Source organism: Sorghum bicolor, chromosome 2 (assembly GCF_000003195.3).
Source record: "Sorghum bicolor cultivar BTx623 chromosome 2, Sorghum_bicolor_NCBIv3, whole genome shotgun sequence".
Taxonomy (NCBI): Eukaryota; Viridiplantae; Streptophyta; class Magnoliopsida; order Poales; family Poaceae; genus Sorghum; species Sorghum bicolor.
The window spans coordinates 18,173,735-18,193,869 of record NC_012871.2 but is presented as its reverse complement, the minus strand read 5'-3'; the positions used below and the strand labels follow the sequence as shown (position 1 = coordinate 18,193,869).

The 20,135-nt window shown below is 41.1% G+C and overlaps 1 protein-coding gene across 1 annotated transcript; it reads right to left on the bottom strand.

Moving 5' to 3' along the window:
- Positions 16,977-18,292, bottom strand: LOC8059772. The gene is made up of 3 exons (XM_002459771.2): positions 17,641-18,292; positions 17,472-17,537; positions 16,977-17,371 (listed from the first exon to the last, which is right to left on the bottom strand). The coding sequence occupies exons 1-2, from the start codon at positions 18,212-18,214 to the stop codon at positions 17,473-17,475; spliced, it is 639 nt and encodes a 212-aa protein (XP_002459816.1). The 5' UTR covers positions 18,215-18,292; the 3' UTR covers positions 16,977-17,371; position 17,472.

Here is a 20,135-nt window from a genome sequence, read left to right as displayed (position 1 = left end):
AACTACATTTTCCTTCCCAGGGTGGTAATGCACTTCCAAGTCGTAATTCTTGATCAGCTCTAACCAACGGCGTTGCCTCAGATTCAAGTCTGACTGGGTGAAGATATACTTTAGGCTCTTGTGGTCTGTGTAAATATCACACTTATGCCTAATCAAGTAATGTGTCCAGATTTTCAGGGCATGGACCACTGCGGCTAGCTCTAGATCATGAGTAGGGTAATTCAACTCATGTTTTCTCAACTTCCTAGATGCATAGGCCACTACTCTTCCTTCTTGCATGACCACACAACCTAAGCATAAGCGTGAAGCATCACAGTAGATGGAGAAGGTCTTGCTTAAGTCAGGTAAGGTCAACACTGAAGCTATGGTCAACCTTTTCTTTAACTCCTCAAAGTTAGATTGGTATTTGTCTGACCAGACAAACTTAGCACTCTTCTCTAATAAAGCTGTCATGGGCTTAGCAAGTTTAGAGAATCCTTCAATGAATCTTCTATCACTACTACAGAATGAGGCATTGGTCGATGCCCAAAATGGCCAAAAACCTCAGCCCTTTTGTGGCCCGGGGTTAAAGGCCCCTTTAACACCGGTTCATAACACGAACCGGTGCTAAAGGGTCCAGCCCAACGGCTACTGACAGGTGCTGTCGAGGCAGGGACCCTTTAGCACCCGTTCATGTTACCAACCGGTGCTAATGGGTCCCCTTTAGCACCGGCCAGTGCCACGAGCCGAGGCAAAGCCTTTAGCACCGGTTCAAGGCAAAAACCGGTGCTAAAGGGTGACCCTTTAGCACCGGCTTTTGCCCTGAACCGGTGCTAAAGCTCTGGTTTATAGGCTCGCCTTCTCCTCCCCTCTGCCCATTTGAAACCGAGAGCACCATTGTTGTTCTTGGAGCTTCTTCTTCTTTGTTCTTCATCTCGGACGCCCATCGTTGATCTTCTTCGACTCCGTCATCGTTTCTTCGTGCTTGGAGGTGACTAACTTTAGTATTTCTTGTCTTTTTCATGTTGTTTTTGGCTTGTGATGTTCCCATTATTTTTAGCTCAAATCCACTTTGTTATTTTGAATCATTCACATGAATTAGTATCCATATATATATATATCATATTTCATAGTTGACCTAGTATTAATGTAGTTTGCAAAAATGAATTATAGTATCTTTTTATGATCTTAGAAAGTAGGATAGTTCAAATTAATTGGTTTGTTAATATCACTTGATTTATTTTTATTACTACATAATGTCCATTGTATAATTTAGAAGATTTGTTGAAGTAACTAGACAAACAAAAGATATTATTAGGTTCTTCTTTAATCATACATGTTTACTAGTAAATGTGGAATTTATAATTGTTTAAAAATTGAGTATGGATAGTAGATGGCAACTGTGACCGGGTCTTCGGTCTCTGAACGGGTTCAAAAGCGATACCGGCTGGAACTCTCTCTCATTACTTGTGGCAAGTGTGGGCAGAAGATTGTGATGGAGTACAAAGTGTCGAAAGAGGGAGTAAACAAGGGTCGTATATTCTACAAGTGTCCGGATCATAATGTGAGTTATTTCTAGACATTTGCTTATATATGTGCTTATTTTTTTAAATGATATTAATTAAACTTTTGATTCTCTCTTTTAATTTTAGTGGGACGGTATCGGCGGATGTACAGGTTGGTATTGGGAGGAAGAATACATTGAACACATTAAGAAATCCTTTGCACAGGTGGTTGAGGCTGAATGTGGTGAGGCAGTGAGCCGACGAAAGGAGTTCAATGATGTTGATCAAGCGAATGATCTATCTATTATAGTTGAGATCGGATGCGAACTAATTTTGTTGCTTAAGTGCATTTTAGTTTTGGTTTTTTAAGTGCTAGTTGCGATTGTATTTGTTGTAGCCAAGCTTTCTTGAATTAATCAACTATGTATCTTAGACATGTTGTGCAATAAGATGAGAAACTATATGTGTGCATGGTTTTCATAATATATATGTTATATTTAATGCTGATGGTAACACGTAATTGGATGTATAATGCCGATCGGCGCTCCGAAGAGTTCATTAATGGCGTGCACTATTTCTTAAGTGTGGCTGAGATAAATAAGAGGGACGGTTTCATGTGCTGTCCATGTGCCGTGTGTAAGAATTTGACGGGATATTCTAACTCAAGAACTCTTCATTCGCACTTATTAAAGTCTGGTTTCGTACCAAACTATATTTGTTGGACCAAACATGGAGAAAGCGGGATTATAATGGATGAAGGTGAAGAAGAAGAAGAAGAAGAAGAAGAAGAAGAATTGGACCATGCCAATATTATTGCTCAGTACGGTGGCTTCAATGATGTTGCAATGGGGGGAGATAATGAAGAAGAGGTAGTGGCAGAAGATGATCGGGGCGATGATGCTTTTGGCGATGCCATCCGTGATGCACAAAGAGAATGTGAAAGTGATAAAGAGAAAACCAAGTTCGAGCGCATGCTAGAGGACCACAGTAAATCGCTATATCCCACCGTTGAAGAGGGGCAAAAAAAGCTAGGTACCACACTGGAATTGTTGCAATGGAAGGCAAAGAATGGTACATCTGACAAGGCATTTGGGCAGTTATTGAAGATCATAAAAAAGATGCTTTCGAAAGGCAACGAATTGCCCACCACTACGTATGAAGCAAAATAGGTTGTCTGCCCTTTGGGATTAGAAATCCAGAAGATACACGCATGTCCTAATGGCTGCATCCTCTACCGTGGGGAGGAATACCAGAATTTGGATGCATGTCCAGTATGTAAGGCATCACGGCATAAGATTAGACGAGATGATCCTGGCGATGTTGAGGGTGAAGAACGTCATAGGAAGAAAATTCCTGCCAAGGTTATGTGGTATGCTCCTATAATACCACGATTAAAACATCTATTCAGAAATAAGGACAATGCAAAGTTGTTGCGGTGGAATAAAGAAGACCGTAAGATAGACAATATGCTGAGACACCCTACCGATGGATCCCAGTGGAGAGCGATAGACAAAGAATTCCTAGATTTTATAGATGATGATAGAAACTTGCGGTTCGCCTTAAGTACAGATGGTATGAATCCTTTCGGTGAGCAGAGCAGTAGTCACAGCACTTGGCCAGTTACTCTATGTATCTACAACCTTCCTCCATGGCTATGCATGAAGCGGAAGTTTATTATGATGTCGGTGCTTATCCAAGGACCGAAGCAACCTGGCAATGACATAGATGTCTACCTGAGGTCATTAGTTGAGGAACTTCAACTTTTATGGAGCAAACCAGGAGTTCGCGTGTGGGATGAGTACAAACAAGAGCACTTTGACCTGCGAGCATTGCTGTTTGTAACAATCAATGATTGACCAGCTCTGAGTAATCTTTCAGGCCAGTCAAACAAGGGATATAATGCATGCAAACATTGTTATGAAGACCTTGACTGTGTATTTTTGAAAAAATGTTGAAAGGTCGTGTACCTTGGCCACCGTCGGTTTCTTCCTATGAACCACCCAGTACGAAAGAAAGGCAAGCATTTTAATGGCAAGGCAGACCACCGGACCAAACCTCTCAATCGAACCGGGGATGATGTACTCGAAATGGTCAAGGATATAAAAGTGGTATTTGGAAAGGGACGAGGCAGCGAATCTATTCCCAAGGATGCTAAGGGACACGTACCCATGTGGAAGAAGAAATCTATATTTTGGGAGCTACCTTATTGGAATGTCCTAGAGGTCCGCAACGCGATCGACGTGATGCATCTGACAAAGAATCTTTGTGTGAACTTGCTCGGATTCATGGGTGTCTACGGGAAGTCTAAGGATTCACTTGAAGCACGACAAGACTTGCAGCGCATGAAAGAATGAGACAACCTGCATCCAGAAAGGACAGATGATGGACGTCATTACTTAAGCCCTGATAGCTACACTCTGAGCAAAGAAGAGAAGGAAAGCATGTTTGAATGTCTTAGCAGCATCAAGGTCCCATCTGGATTCTTCTCCAATATCAAGGGAATAATTAATGTGCCAGAGAAGAAATTCCCGAACTTGAAGTCCCATGACTGTCACGTTCTAATGACGCAATTGTTGCCGGTGGTTTTAAGATGAATTTTACCTCCACATGTACGTCTAGCTACCGTAAAGCTATGTGCATTCCTCAATGCAATTTCTCAGAAGGAAATCAATCCAGAGCAACTAGCTACTCTGCAGAATGATGTCATTCAATGTCTCGTCAGCTTTGAGTTGGTGTTCCCTCCATCCTTCTTCGATATCATGACACACCTCCTAGTTCATCTGATCAAAGAGATTCGTATTCTCGGTCCTGTGTTCCTACACAACATGTTCCCCTTCGAGAGATTCATGGGTGTCCTAAAGAAATATGTCCATAGTCGTTCCCGGCCAGAAGGAAGCATTGCCAAGGGCTACGGAACAGAGGAGGTCATAGAGTTCTGTGTTGACTTTATTCCAGACCTTGGCCCAATTGGCATTTCTGAATCTCAACACGAGGGCAGACTCAGTGGAAAGGGAACACTTGGGAAGAAAACATATATTGGTACGGGAGACAATTACTTCAATAAAGCACACTACACAGTTCTCCAGAACTCCTCATTGGTGGAACCATATGTTGAGGTACACAAAGATTTCCTACGGTCCTAGTGGCCCGGGAAGAATGAAGCTTGGATATTGCATCAGCACATGGAAACTTTTGGCGATTGGTTGCGCAAAAAATGTCAAGGTGATGAAAACATTGATGAGTAGCTTTATTTGTTGGCCAGGCAACCATCATGGCATGTCCTCACGTACAAAGGGTACGAGATAAATGGTAACACATTTTACACAGTTGGCCAAGATAAAAGGAGCACCAACCAAAATAGTGGTGTACGCGTGGATGCCACGGATCCAAATGGGAACAGACAAACATATTATGGACGCATAGAAGACATATGGGAACTAGTCTATGCAGCTAATTTTAAAGTTCCTTTGTTCCGGTGCCAATAGGTGAAGATGACTGGAGGTGGGGTAACAGTCGACAAGGAGTATGGGATGACAACCTTGGACCTTAACAATAGTGGGTTCAAAGACGAAACATTCGTCCTTGCTGCAGACATGAGTCAGGTGTTCTATGTCAGAGATATGTCTACGAAATCAAAGAGAGGTAAAAATGATGACCACTCAATCATCAATGAGCCAAAGCGCCACATTGTCCTTTCTAGGAAAAGAAACATTGTCGGAATTGAGGACAAGTCAGACATGTCAAGCGATTACGAAAGGAATGATCGAATTCCGCCCTTCATAGTCAACAAAGACCCAAGCATTCTGTTAAACAATGAGGATACTCCATGGTTACGGCAGGATCATAACCAAGGGTCATACGTCAAGAAGAAGTTCACTGTTGTGTCGGCTTAACATAAAGTCATGTTTAATAGTATGTGTTGTAAAATGTACGAATTCTGAGAATTGTATGAAACTATATTTGAGAATTGTGAATTTTGATGAGTGTATCAAACTTTGTATTCATGACTTTTCCATTTGGGAACATCTAGGGTTCGGTCAAAGGGTGTTTTTGTAAAAACCAATGCTTTGACTTTGGTCAAACTTGATCAAATGGCCCATTTGATGACTTCAAATGAAAAAATTTTGAATACAAAGTTATTAGAGATCATCAAGATCTACATTTGATATATTTTCCATTTGGATAATTTTTAGCCAATCCTAATCACATTTCTATAAAATCCAAGACGAGTTTTGGTCAAACTTGGTCAAATGACAAACTAAATTACTTAAAATGAAAAACTTTTGAATACCAAGTTGTTAGATATCATCAAGATCTAAACTTTTTATATACACAATTTTTCCATTTGAGAAAGTTTAAGTTAACAATACCCACCAAATCTTGAATCTCACACAAACTATATGAAACTATATGTGTCAATTGTGGATTTTCAACTACACCTTCCCAAAACTTTGTCAAATGCAAAAATGGTCTATATATTAAATGTAGATTTTGATGAATGGAACACTGACTTTTCCATTCGAGACCATCTAAGGTTCCAAAACCGCTGCGTGGCTCTGAATTCTCTTAAAATTCAAAATTCAGTGGTTCAAACTTTTCCAAAAGAAAAGTTGACCATTAGACAAAATATAGAACTTGATGAGTGTAACAAACTTTGTATTCATGACTTTTCCATTTCGGACAATCTAGGGTTCGGTCAAAGGGTGTGTTCATCAAGATTTATATTTTTATACGATAAATAGATTTTTTTTTATGAAAACAATACCCTACTAGCATTCTGAGTAATAAATAACAAAAATAAAAAGTTTAACTGAAAATAGATTTCCAGTTGATTGGATATAGTTTTTGTAAATTTATTGGAATAATATATTTTTGCATTAACAAAATACTAAACATTTCTTACAAAATCATTGTAAATTATAAAAATACAGTAAGATATTTAAGGTTAAAATTTTTCATACGTACATTAAATAAAATTACAACATATGTCACTGTTTAAAAAATATTATGCAAAATATTTAATTTACTATACAATTTATAATATAAACTTTATATATAAACAATTGAAAAACCCTAAACTAAAAACAGGGACTTTAGTACCGGCCCATAGTGGGAACCGGTGCTAAAGGGTCCTGAAAATTTCAGGAGCCCGCCCTAGCGCGCGCAGGACCCTTTAGCACCGGTCTGTGTCTGGCACCTGTGCTAAAGGGTCCCTTTAGCACCGGCTGGTAACACGCGCCGGTACTAAAGGGTCACCCTTTAATACCGACTCGTGTTACCAGCCGGTGTTAAAGACCCTTTAGCACCAGTTCCAGCCACGGACCGCTGCTAAAGGGTCCGCCCCTATATAAACCACAGGCGCCCTGGATCTGAGCAGTTGCCTTCGTCTTCGTCTTCGTCGAGCAGAGAGCTCCGCCGCCGCCGTCCAGCGCCGCCGCCGCCATCTCCAGCGCTGCCGCAGCGGCTATCTCCACCAGAGCCGGCCGCCACCGGCCATCTCCCTTCGACGAACTCCGGTAGCCACGATCCTACGTATATTCATCGATCTATATATATGCATATATGCATATGAATGCCAACAATTTATATATATAGACTAAAATTGTATATATGAATTGTCTGTATTATTTTTTTAGTATTATTTTTTAGTCTGGAGCACTCTAGCACTTATATTATTCTTGTATTATTTTGTAGTATTAATTTTTTTAGTACATTATTCTAGGTGAAAGTGTATTACTTGGCTTAAAACATATACTATTATTGTTTATACTATTATTCTAGTATTATTTTTTAGTATTATTTTTAGTATATTATTCTAGTATATTACTTGGCTTAAAAGACTTTTTAGTATATTATTCTAGTATATTATGAATTGTAGTGTTTTGAATTGTTATGAAATATATTGTGCTAGTATATTATTCTAGTGTTATTGTTCGTATTATTTTTTTAGTATTATTTTTTAGTTTGGAGCACTCTAGCCCTTATATTATTCTAGTGTATTTCTTATCTTATATAGAATATATATGTATGGTTGCAGACGTAGAAATGGCCGACCGTCCTCACGATGATCCTGAATATATGGAAGATGACATTCAAAATATGATCGACGACGGTAGTCAGTACTTTATTGATTACAACGAGATCATGCAAGGCAATCCGACTGAGCAACAAGAGGGCAATGCCCCTGAGCAACAGGGCAATGCGCTTGAGCAACAACTTGTCGTGCAACAAGAAAGAAATACCGGCGAGGTATGTAAATGTAAACATATATAATGTATCTCTTACATTAGGTTTTAGACTTACTTGGTTATTAATTTAGTATTTTTGTTTCTATATCTACGTGTAGCCTTCTGGATCGACCTCTACAGGGAGAAACGTACCTCCACGAGGGCCAAAGAAGCCGTTGGAGGGCCGCTATGTAATCTCTGAGTTTGAGATAGCTACAGGCAGACCACTTGGTGAACATGCAAATAAATATGTTAGTCACTGTGGATACCTTGTGAGAGATCAAATACCGATCAGTGCTCGTAAATGCAGAGAGAAGCGAGGAGCTCCTGAAATCAGTTTTGTCTCTGATCGTGACAAGGAGTAAGTTTGGAAAGTCACGGACGTTTTCACCTTCGACACCAACGATGAAGAGTTGAAGGTGCGAATTTATGACTGGACTATGAAGAAGATGGCGGTACTGTTCCAGAATTGGAAGAAGTTTTTGTACAATAAATTTGTCAAGAAAAACGAGACTCCAAATTTCAACCTCAAGCAATATGTAAAGCTGAGGGCCTTCTGGGATGACTTCGTGCAGTACAAAACATCAGAAGAGGGCGAGGAACGAGCCATTAGAAACAAAGAGAATGCAAGTAAAAAGACATACCACCATCATATGAGATCAGATGGTTATAAAAAGTGTTGTTCCCATGTGGGACCGAATGGAACAGGAGATGCTTGCTAGGGGGGTCACACCCGAGACAATAGCAAAGAATTAGAGCGAGCGCTCCAAGCATTGGTTCTACAGTCATGGGGGAAGCGTGGACCCAGACACCGGGGCTCTAGTTTGGTGCCAAGAAATCTCTAGAGCAGTAGAGAGACTGGTCCGTGCACGAGAGGCGGTTCAGTCTGGTGAGTTCAGGCCTACGAGAGGCTAGTTTGGGAGAAGGATGAACTCACATATGTGCTTGAAAATCCTGAGCACGGTGGGCGTACGAGAGGCTATGGGGCACTTCCGTGGCTGCAATCATTCCAAGCTGATAAAGATACCTACAGAAGCCGCTAGAGAAAGAAGGATGAGGAGGCAGAGCGGATCCGCCGCCTGGAAGCTTTTGTTCTGCAGTCAGAAGAGCGCGAGAAAGCTCGTGAAGAATGGATGCAGGCGGAGATTCAAAGGCAAGTGCAAGCAGCACTTAGTCAAATGACGAAAGGGCAAGGTACGTCACAGCCTGAGGTCAATGTTAGCCCCCCAGGCCAATTGAAAAGCAGCTACGCATCCATGGAAGTACCAACCATTTAGGATGACACGAAGCTACACTTCCCCGTGGATGATGTCACAGAGGCTTTTACTACCTTTGAGCTGCATGTACCAGATGGGAATGCAACGAAAAAGGTGGCTATTGTTGTTGTCAACCCTATCGACCGAATGAGAACTCCAAGAATCCATAATCGAGCAGTACCTGGTGGATATGCTAGCGTCTCGATTGATAGGGTTGAGAAAGGTTGTGGCAATGTGCTTCTAGAAATAGAAGGGGGAGACGGAGAGAAGACCTTAGGTGAAGCTGAGAAGACGTTTATTTGTTGGCGCAAGCGCTTCATAATTATTCCTCACCATAGGTTTGTGCGTGATTTTAGTTCTTATATTATTTATTATGTATTGAATTTAAAAAAAGTTTGCTCACAAAACTTGTAATTGTTTTCTTTGTAGGGACTCCTCCAACCTAAGTCCAGTTATCTCCCTAGCGCATCATAGTGCTGCGGGTGGTGACAATGCTGGATCTCCTCCAACACCTACGGCGGCCACACTGACCCCGCCACCGCCTCCACCACGGTCTCCACCTCCTCCACCGAGGTCTCCAACTCCTCCACTGTGTTCTCCAACACCGAAAAGATTGGCCCCACCACCTCCACCGCCTGCACCGCCCTCTCCAAAGAGTACATGGTCAGTCCCCTCGCCTCCAAAGTGAGGTAGTCAGAAGCGGTCCGCCCAAGAACGACCGAAGTCATCGGTCCCACCTCCAAAGAAGGCTGCCTCAGCAAAGAGAGCTAAGACACTAGAAAAATTACCTTACGAAAAGAGTGAAGAGGAGGTAATTGCTGCATCCAATGCTGAGGTGAAACAATTTTTTGATAAATTGAAGGAGGATAGAAAAAAGCGGCTAAACCCAAAAAAGCCGTACTTTTATGTAAAGCCATCGGAACTGAGGCAGAAGGTGGCGGACCAGCAAAAGAAGCAACGCGAAACTCAGAAAAAGCCAGCACTTTTGGACTATGAGCGGTCTCTGGTCAAGTCTTCACAGCCTAGAAAGAGAGTAGGAAAGGGGGTCCCACAGCTCGGAGAAGTATCAAAACCGGTGCCCCCTTTGATTGTGCCAAATCAATACGACTCAAATGAAGACTTGATGCCAAAGAAATCCTTAGCAGTGTCTGAGCTAGACTCGCTTGAGCGTTACTTTAGACAGAGCAGTTTAAATATGGAAGAAATTGCCGCCATTATTGGATGCCAAACATTTGAAAAAGTTGAGGTAGTTCATCCATGGAGGGCAAGATATGAACCGGGCAAGAGTCTATTCGACCCTCATTGTTTACATGAGCTCAGCACACAAATGTTTACAATAAACAAATAGTGCATTGAGGCGTCTAAAAGGGGAGAGAATTGGATTTCTGTTCGTATTAGACAACATCACTACTTCCGTGGAGATGACCTCATATACGTGCAGTTCGAAGAATTGCACCAATTATGTCACCTCGACGCTCTCGACAAATCTCTTATCAGCTGCTTTTGTCTGTAAGTATTTCTTTCTTTTTATTATACTTCTAACTTCTTTAATTACATGTATATAATCCTTACACACTTAGGATTTGTATGTATATATGCAGGCACCAAATGAGAGAGCTCAGAATCAGAAATGACAATAGTATTGGGTTCGTTGACCCTTATATTGTTTTCAAGGCTCCGCAGGCAGTGTGGACTGCAGCTCATGAGACAGAAGTCTGCACCAATCTTATGATGTTCTTTGTGAACCAAAAACAAAAACAAAAAATACTCTTTCCCTTCAACTTCGAGTGAGTTATATAGTTATTAAGTGCATGCATATTTTATTTTATTTATTATTACTCGAGACAAGTTTTATATAGTTATATATAGGCCTAACTATATATATGTGTGTAAACAGCTTTCACTGGATACTCATGGTCATTGAAATTCCCAAGAACCAATTGATAATCTTTGACTCAATGAGAAAACCACAAGAAAATTATCAACAAATGGTAAACATTATTCAAAGGTACGTAATGTCGATCTCAGCTAGAAGAATATCATAATATGACTCTGTAATTATTAGTTCACGATCCACAATGGCTGTGTGTAGGGTTTGAGAAAGATTTATTGACCGTGAACATCTTAGTGGATGTAAAGCGCCGCTTAACATAATTCATCCACAAGTAAATTTTACTAGCTAGCAAACTTTCGCTAACTTGTAGTCTTCTTATTGTCATGGTCGTGAATATTATATATATATATATATATATCGTACAGTGGTGTTTAAGACAAGAAGGGGGAACAATCTATGTGCATATTACGTGTGCAAATTCATGATGGCACAAGTCAATCAAACACCCACAGAGACGCTCAGAGTACATTACATGTCTCTTTTCATTATCTCCTAAATTATATTGAATAACTTAGATAACTAATATCTTTTTTATTTATTTCAAATTAAAGACGGAATGGTTGAGGGAAAAGGTCATACAAAAAGACCGAATCAAAGCTATCCAAGAGACGATAGCAAGATTTCTCCGCGAGCAAGTGATCAATCCAAACGGCGAGTTTCACTTCAACGGCAACGAAACTCTTATTCCAAACAACGATGATCATTTGTATCGTTTGTAGACATTGGGAGAAAAAACTCTATGTATATATGTGTCACAAATTTTGTACATATAAAACTATATATGTAAAGCTTTTTACATATCTATTTAATTTTTGATTTGGCCTATTCATTTTATTATAGGGAAAGCTTAATTATAAAGCTAAGCCTATAATTTTCATTTATATATGCTTAATATGCGTGTAATATAAATATATTATTGTATCAGCAAAAACATGTATTGAAAAACCTATTATTATTATTATATAAAAACAATAAACAGAACCGAAGAAGTGAATAAAAAAAAGAAACCCTTTAATTACCAACCGGTGTTAAAGGGGGGGGGCTTTAGCCCCGGTTCTCCGAACCGGGACTAAAGGGTGGGCCTTTAGTCCCGGAAGGGCAGCACCGGCTCGGGAACCGGGGCAACAGGCCCTTCCCGACCGGTGCTAATGCCCGAACGTGTGGCAGTGTATAATATTCGGCTAATCCTAAAAAACTATAGATCTCTCTCACATTGGTTGGGGGTTTCCAGTTCCACACATCTTGCACTTTGCTGGGGTCCATGGCTATCCCTCCATTAGATACCACGTGTCCCGGAAAGGAGACCTCCTTTAGCCAAAACTCACACTTGCTTCTTTTGGCATATAGCTTATATGTTCTCTAAGCTTTTCTAAGATTAGCCTCACATGCTCAGCATGTTCCTCTTTAGTTTTGGAAAAGATGAGTATGTCATCAATGAACACAACTACAAACTTATCCAAGAACGCCATGAACACCTTGTTTATGAGATACATGAAATATGCGCATTGGTCAGCCCAAAAGACATAACTGTGTACTCATACAGGCTATATCTAGTAGTGAAGGTTGTCTTAGGTACATCCAATGCACGGATTTTTAGTTGGTGATAACCGGATTGAAGGTCTATTTTTAAGAGCACACAAGCACCTTTTAACTGATCAAATAGGTCATCAATTCTAGGCAGAGAGTACTTGTTTTTTATGGTTACTTCATTTAGTGACCGATAATCCACACACATCCTCATGGTACTATCTTTCTTATCAACAAAAATAATGGGTGCTCCCCAAGATGATGAACTAGGGCGAATAAAACCTTTCTCTAACAACTCCTTGATTTGTTTCTTAAGTTCCTCTAGTTCATTCACTCCCATTCTATAGGGTCTCTTAGCTATGGGTGCAGTTCCAGGTAAAAGTACAATAAGGAATTCGATGTCTCGGTCAAGTGGCATACCTAGCAATTCATCAGGGAACACATCGGCGAAGTCATTCACCACCTAGTTCTCCTCATTGACCTCATCAATCATCTGGTTCACGGTAGCAGCCAGAGGTGCTTGAACGACCACCTCCACACAAATTCTATCCCCTTTTGGTGATGTCACTACCACAAACTTCTCCTGGCACTGAATCACTGCCCGATGTTGCTTCATCCAATCTATCCCGAGAATAAGGTCAATACCAGAAGTTCTTAGCACAATGGGGTTTACTTTGAACTCTACCCCCCTTAGAGAAACACTAGTGGAGGGACTCCTATAGTTAGGTGGCATAGTACCCCCGGTGAATTCACTAGGAGTTTTTCATGGCACACAAAGCTATGCTATGTACTCTAACAAAAGCTTGCGAGATGAAAGAATGCGAAGCTCTGGAATCAAAAAGTACAGTAGCAGGGATGGAGTTGATACTGAACGTACCCAACATGACCTCGGGTGCCTCCTGAGCTGATTTGGTAGACACATGGTTCACCCTTCCAGTGTGGGGTGGTCGAGCACTGGGCCTCTGATTGTTGTTTTGGTTCTATGGGGTTGAGGGGTTCTGCTTCTTCGGGCGCTGATGGGCATAGTGACCCACCTCACCACAATGGTAGCAAGCATTGGGGTTGTTTGCCACCGCAGTCTTCACCGGAGCATTGTTGGGCACACCCGGACATGGTGCCTGAGGGTTAGCTTGCTGTTGGGGTCGCTGATTACCAAACTGCTGTTGGTACTGGGGACGCTGCTGGTTTTGGTTTTAATTGCGCTAAGGGTACTGACCCTGATTCCACTAACTAGGGGGGCTCTGATTCCTATGAGGAAAGCCCTGCTGAGAAAAGACGCGCGGATGAGTATTGCTGCTAGATGCCTACCCCTGAATCTTACTCTTCTTAGCATCCATCTCTTTGCGCTTATTGTCAATCACAATAGCGCGGTTCACAAGTTCCTAGAAGCTGGGGTAAACATTGGACATCAGCTGCAGTTGCAGGCCATCATACAGTCCTTTTAGGAAACGACGCTGCTTGTTAGAATCCTTCGCTACTTCACCTGGAGCTTAACATGACAATTGAGTGAACTTATCACAGTACTCGCGCGAGAGTCAAGGAGCCTTTCTTGAGAGTATGGAACTCCTCTTGTTTGAGATCGATGAGCCCTTCCAGAATGTGGTAAGATCGGAAACTCTCAATGAATTCCGTCCAAGTGACAGGTGGTGCATTGTTTGGGCGTCCGTATTGGTAGGACTCCCACCATTCCTGTGCAGCCCCTTGTAGTTGTCCGGAGGCATACAACACCTTCTCCACTTCATTGCACTAAGCAATGTTCAGCTGCTTCTCCACAGCTCTTAACCAATCACCAGCTTCTAAAGGGTCAGTAGCATGTGTAAAAACAAGGGATGTCCCTTCGTGAACTCTCCCCTCTTATCGTGAACCTAGACAGGTGGTGAACTCTCCAGACGATCCATCATAGTTTGCATCAATTGAGCTTGCATCAGCATGAGCTGCTCTACTGTCACTGGCTGAATCGGTGGTGGTGGCGGTGGATCCACCAGTGCGCCACGGCCACGTCCACGGCCACGGCCTCGACCACGACCATGGCCTCTTCCTCCTTCATTATCCATCTGTTTCCAACAAAGGAATAAGCTTTTGGGGGCCTTTCCATAATTATAAACTGGTTACAATATCAAATAAGCATTCCTGAAATTTTCTGGACAAGATGCAAAAACAGCGGTACAGTTTTTAACTCATAACTCGAGTTTCTTTGATCCAATAGAGGCATGCCATAAATATTCGGAAAGCTTATGAAATTTTTTACAACTTTTATTTAGATCACTTTTACAGATTCTGACATTATCTTAATAAAAAACAGAGGTAAAGCGAATCTGTTCTGTGTTCTAGTCTGTGCAACAGTCTCAGATTGTAATAAGGATATCTCCCAGATCCGAGCTGGTTTTGACATGGTCCCAGTTGCAAATGTGAGATACATCAGTCTAGTTTCCTCCACAAAAATTGGATTTTTAAACTCCATCAGTCTTTTTATTTTTCAACTCCATTTTGCAAACTCATTTTCAAATTGGATTTCAAATAATTTTGACATTTGGTTTTTGAATCAGTCATCACAATAAAAATACACCAGCATGCATGCATCAAAAATGTTTTTTAAACTTATATTAAATTTTAATTTCCCCAAAATTTATTATTTTTCCTATATTATAATGCTTCACAATAATAATTTAATTAAATCAAATTCATCTATTTAAAAGAGCTAAATTTGGAGTGTTACACACTGTTAGATCTATATGTGATGGATCCTTCCCATCATAGACCCCTAGCTTTATAGGAGGCATGGGTACGCCAAGGAGTGCATGTACAGCCCCGTCTGCAAAGCCGTCTGCATAACTGGAGTTTTGCAAAAACACCCTTCATTAAAGATGAGAGAGAGCTGCTGCGTCGCCTGGTGAGACGCCGAGCGTGGCCCGTGCTCCAAGGTTATACCGCGGCACCTTCTCCCGTTGTACGCAGCGCGAGCGAGAGACAGCTTACCGTGATTAAGTGTGGCATCCGAGACCGGGTGGAGTGTATGTGTGTGTGGCATGTATACAACATTATAATCAACAACTACATGTGTGATAGACTTGTCTTGTACGTAACAAACTTCTTTGGCTGATACTCCCAGGTGGATCAGACGTATGTGGGTTCATCAAATAGCAACAAAAAGATATATAAAATAGTCTTTATAATTGATCTTAGCTACATACAATCATTAAATAGCTTGCAGACAACTAAATAGACAATTCATTGTATGACCTATCTTTTTCACTATCTATGTTCATATTCCAAAAACTTACAGACAGAAGGCCGTCTATGGGCTGCACGTGTTATGTGACACAGACTCTTATCCATGACGATAGATATAATAATGGACTGTTGCAAACCGAAGCAGTTTTGTACTCCCTCCGTATCGCTAATAGAGATCGTTTAGGACATGAGGAGGATTACCAAGAAGTCATTAATTAGTGGACATTTTTCCCTGTTTACCTTTATTAAATGTAAATGTGGATGTTATGTAGACAACAACCTTTTATAGCTAAAGTGGCTACTTCACCGTGCGATGTGGATGTCGTCCACAGTTCGAATGCCGACAGCCTCACTTTTTTTTGCAATTTATGCATAGCGTTGTTGCTTCATGCAACATATTCATCGATTCCTCATCTTTTCTCTAGCTTAGCTACTTGCATTTTGCGGCATGCGAGCGGTGTTGCTGCATGCATACATGTTCGATTACTCGTCTTTTTTTACATGTTCAATTACTCGTTTTTTTGGGGGGGCTTAGCTGCTTGTGTTTTGCGGTGTGCGAGGGCGAGCGGCGAGCCGCCAGCGGCCAGCGCTAATAACTCACACGGATGGGAGGGCCAATCGTGGATGCAACGAGCGCGGCGCTAATAACTCCTCACGGTGCGGGAGCCCAAGCGCAGGGGCAGCGGCGTCCAAAGATGCGTTTATGTAGCAGAACGACATCTTTTGTTCAACTTTGTTCAAACTGCAAAACGACCTCTATTAGCGATATGGAGGGAGTACACTTTAGGCCACAAGTTCAGATTATTGTAATTGTAAAAGAGTAGGAAAGAAAGGGTTGGACGAAAAAAATTAGTGGTAGAAATAATTTTGCCTCTTTAATGTTAGGGATAGATTATACACACTACTGCATAGAAACTGGACCTAATAAACGGCAGATCTACTATCTTTATATATTTCAATAAATTGGAAAAAGCAAATTAAAATGATGCCGCTCAAGTACAGAGAATAATCACATCTGCAGATATTATCCAGAATTCATGTCTCGATCTCAAAGTTACCTTTAAGAAATATTAGGATTTTAAAGTCTTACTTTGAGCATTATTAGTTTATATATTGTAATACATCAATTTGGAAAAAGTAGATGTTCGATTGATGCGTGTAACTCTTGTGCACTAGATTAATGCCCTGTTTGGTTTCCCTTGCTAAATTTTAGCTAGCTAAACATTAGTCACTTTATTAGTAGCTAAAGTTCCAAAAACATTGACTAAAAGGAGATAAAATAGTTTAGTTCCATTAGTCACTCGAGAGTAGCTAAAATAATTTTAGCTAGCTAAAATTTAGCAAGGGGAACCAAACGGGACCTAAATGACCTGTTGAAATCATATTATTGTTTATTACAAAGAAGCAAAGGTAGTATACTACATACTACTAGAAATTGGGTCTAAAGAATGGCAGCAGTACTATCGTTATTTTTATTAAACAAGAAAAAATCAAATAAAATCAGAGTTCGAGTAGAGAGAAACTGCAGACATATATATTATCGAAGTATGCATGGAGCAAGAACGGTTGTTTCTAATGATACATGGCCCGGTGACATCTTAACCAAGACGCTCTAACTAAACTGATCTAATGACGACGCGGTTGTTGCATGCACCAAGACACTTCGATGCTTCTGATGAATCCACCAAATCCAGCTCCTGACGAAAGAATGGATCAACCTCTTGCTGCTACGTATTTATGGTTATCAACGACCTGCAAAAAATCCAAAAATAAATAAATAAAAGCCTGTTATGTGACAACAATTGGCTCTAACAGTAACTGGAAAAAAATGAAAGGGTAAAAAGGCAAATACCCTAGGCCTTCTTCCCTGGCGCCGGTGTTGGAGGTTTGGGAAGATCCATCGCTGGTATGTGTTCCCCTGTTCAGTGTAATGGTATATATCGACTTACTCAATTAGTTGCTGCATTATTACAAGGATTAATAGTTTCTTGGAAATAAACTGTATATACGATACGACTTACTCAATTCGTCGTCGTTGCAGATGCCGGAAGCTGTGTTTGGGTCTATTCCTAAACACGTTTGCAAGAGGGAGAGCGCGTGCGCGTGGTCTACCGGCGCCGTCAGAAGCTGGTTCACGTCCCCGTTAATGATGTGGCAGAGGCAAAGAAGATCATAGGTGTTCGGATCGCTGTCCGTGACGTTGATGAATCGATTGACGGCTTCGCAGCAATTGTTGCCCGGTGCACTGATGCTGCTGTTGGTGAGGAAACCGGAGCACGAAGGCATCAGCATCACCAGCTTCGGCCCGCACTCCATTGGCCGCGGCGGCGGGGCAGGCGGCGTCTCGTTGTAGCAGGGGATGAACGGGATCTTGGGGAACGCGGGAGGGCATGGTATAATTGCCGGCAATGGCAGGTCAGGGATCTCGTACGTCGCCGTCGGGTGCAAGACGACTTCGCCGTTGGCAGATGACGGTGCAGGAGCCTTGGTTGCTCCACCGTCTCTGACGGCCGCAGATTGGTGCAGCAGGCTGGGCGCAATGATAGCAAAGGCGACGAGCAACGCGATCAGCGTGTACTTGCTGGACGGCGCCATCGATCTATGCTTTGGTCTTTTGGATGGATGGATGGATGGGCGCGTAAACCAACAGAGGCTTGGTTGGCTTCTGTGGTATGAGATGAGCCTTGAACGAAAGGAAAGGGTCAACTTATAGGAGTGGCCTGGGGTTTGGGGTTGGCATGCCGTTGAGATATCTCTCTAATTCTTCTCGTAAGTAGATTGTTTGTTGTAGATATCGGCATCTTGTGTAGATATCAGCAGTTGTAATTAATCCAACTCGCAGCTAACTTACGTTCTGTTGTTGCTGTATATTTACACGGTTATTATGCACACGATCTGAACAACAGAAGGTATCAATGTGGAGCAGGACTCTGCTAATATATCCGGAGAAGGACACGATGCATGCATGCAACGAATGAAATTCAATGCAAGCTGTAGGATCATAATAATCACAAATGAACCTTGCACATATGTTCCATTCTTCAACATCCGTGCGGGAGACGCGCTGGACTTGAGTTAAGAGTTCACGTGGAGTTTAATTGTAGATATGATAAATTAGTAAAAGTATCGTCAATGCTTTGCAACAGACTTGAGTTAAGAGTTCATGTGGAGTTTAATTGTAGATATTTAGATACAGAAAAGCTAAGGATCAACAGATTGATTTGCTGGTTGTGATCAACACTGGATTTTTGGGCCGTGTGAAACGGAAGAGACGGTCTCCCCCTCCCCCTGATCAGATTCATATTGATGCATGCGTGCGTGCGCGTGCTCGGCTTCAACGCACTCTTGTAATGCGGCCCTGTGCGTGCGTCCCTGTCTCCCTGACTCCCTGCTTGATACACGAACTCGAGCATGCAACACCCTACGACAATCTCTCCTCTCTCACCTCCTTGTGTGGATTTTGTTTTATTTTTTTGAAATGTCTGAAGAATTTGTGAATAATTTGTCATATATTTCTCTGATGTCTAGAATCCATAGAAATAATTTATAAATCTTTTAAAAATTTTGACATGTTTTTTGTGTTATATTCCTAAATTACATCACTGTGTCCAATAAATTACACTAAAAAATCAATGTAAATATAATAATAATACGGTGTAAATATATCTATAAAAAAGTGTAAGTGTATGGAAAAAATTTGGTTGACGAAAAAGGCTAAAACAACTGATTGTTGGGTAGACATAGATAAACTAGCAAAATTATTGCAACAGGAGTAAAAACAGATAGAACAAAGACATAAATAGTACATGTTTATTTATAATTTATCCTTTCTATAATTTTTTATAATTTATTTCATGGTATTAAGACACCCATATTACTAAGTTAATAGTCGTCTAGTTGCAATAATACGATAGTGTCCTATTAAACATGTATCGAATCAAAAAAATCATAGAAATATTTAGATGTAAATATATTGTAATTTTAATTTCATATTACGCATATATTGCTACAATTAAACATTGAGTTTTGTGACTTCCTTTGACATGCTATAAAAATATAAAGTTCTAATCTCTTACAACTAAAAAGAACAAAAGAAGATATTTTTTTCGTATAACTTTGCTTTGGTGTAACCTAGGTGTCATCTCCTCTTCTGATCCCACGCACAGCTCCAAAAGGAAACCAAAAAACACATACGGACCTGCACTCCGCTCTCTCCAAAAGGAAACAAAATTAATCACGCACAATCATGCGCTCGCACCGAAGACGCAAAAGAACAAAAGGAAGATATTTTTTCGTGCAACTTTGGTTTGGTGTAACCTAGGTGTCATCTCACCTTCTGATCCCACACGCGGCTCGAAAAAGAAACAAAATCTATCATGCACAATCACGTGCTGCCATGCAAGACACAACTCAAAAAAACATGTACGGACCTGCACTCCGCTCTCTCCAAAAGAAAACAAAATCAATCACCCACAATCACGCGCTTGCACCAATCGAAGACGCAGATCCAAAAGGA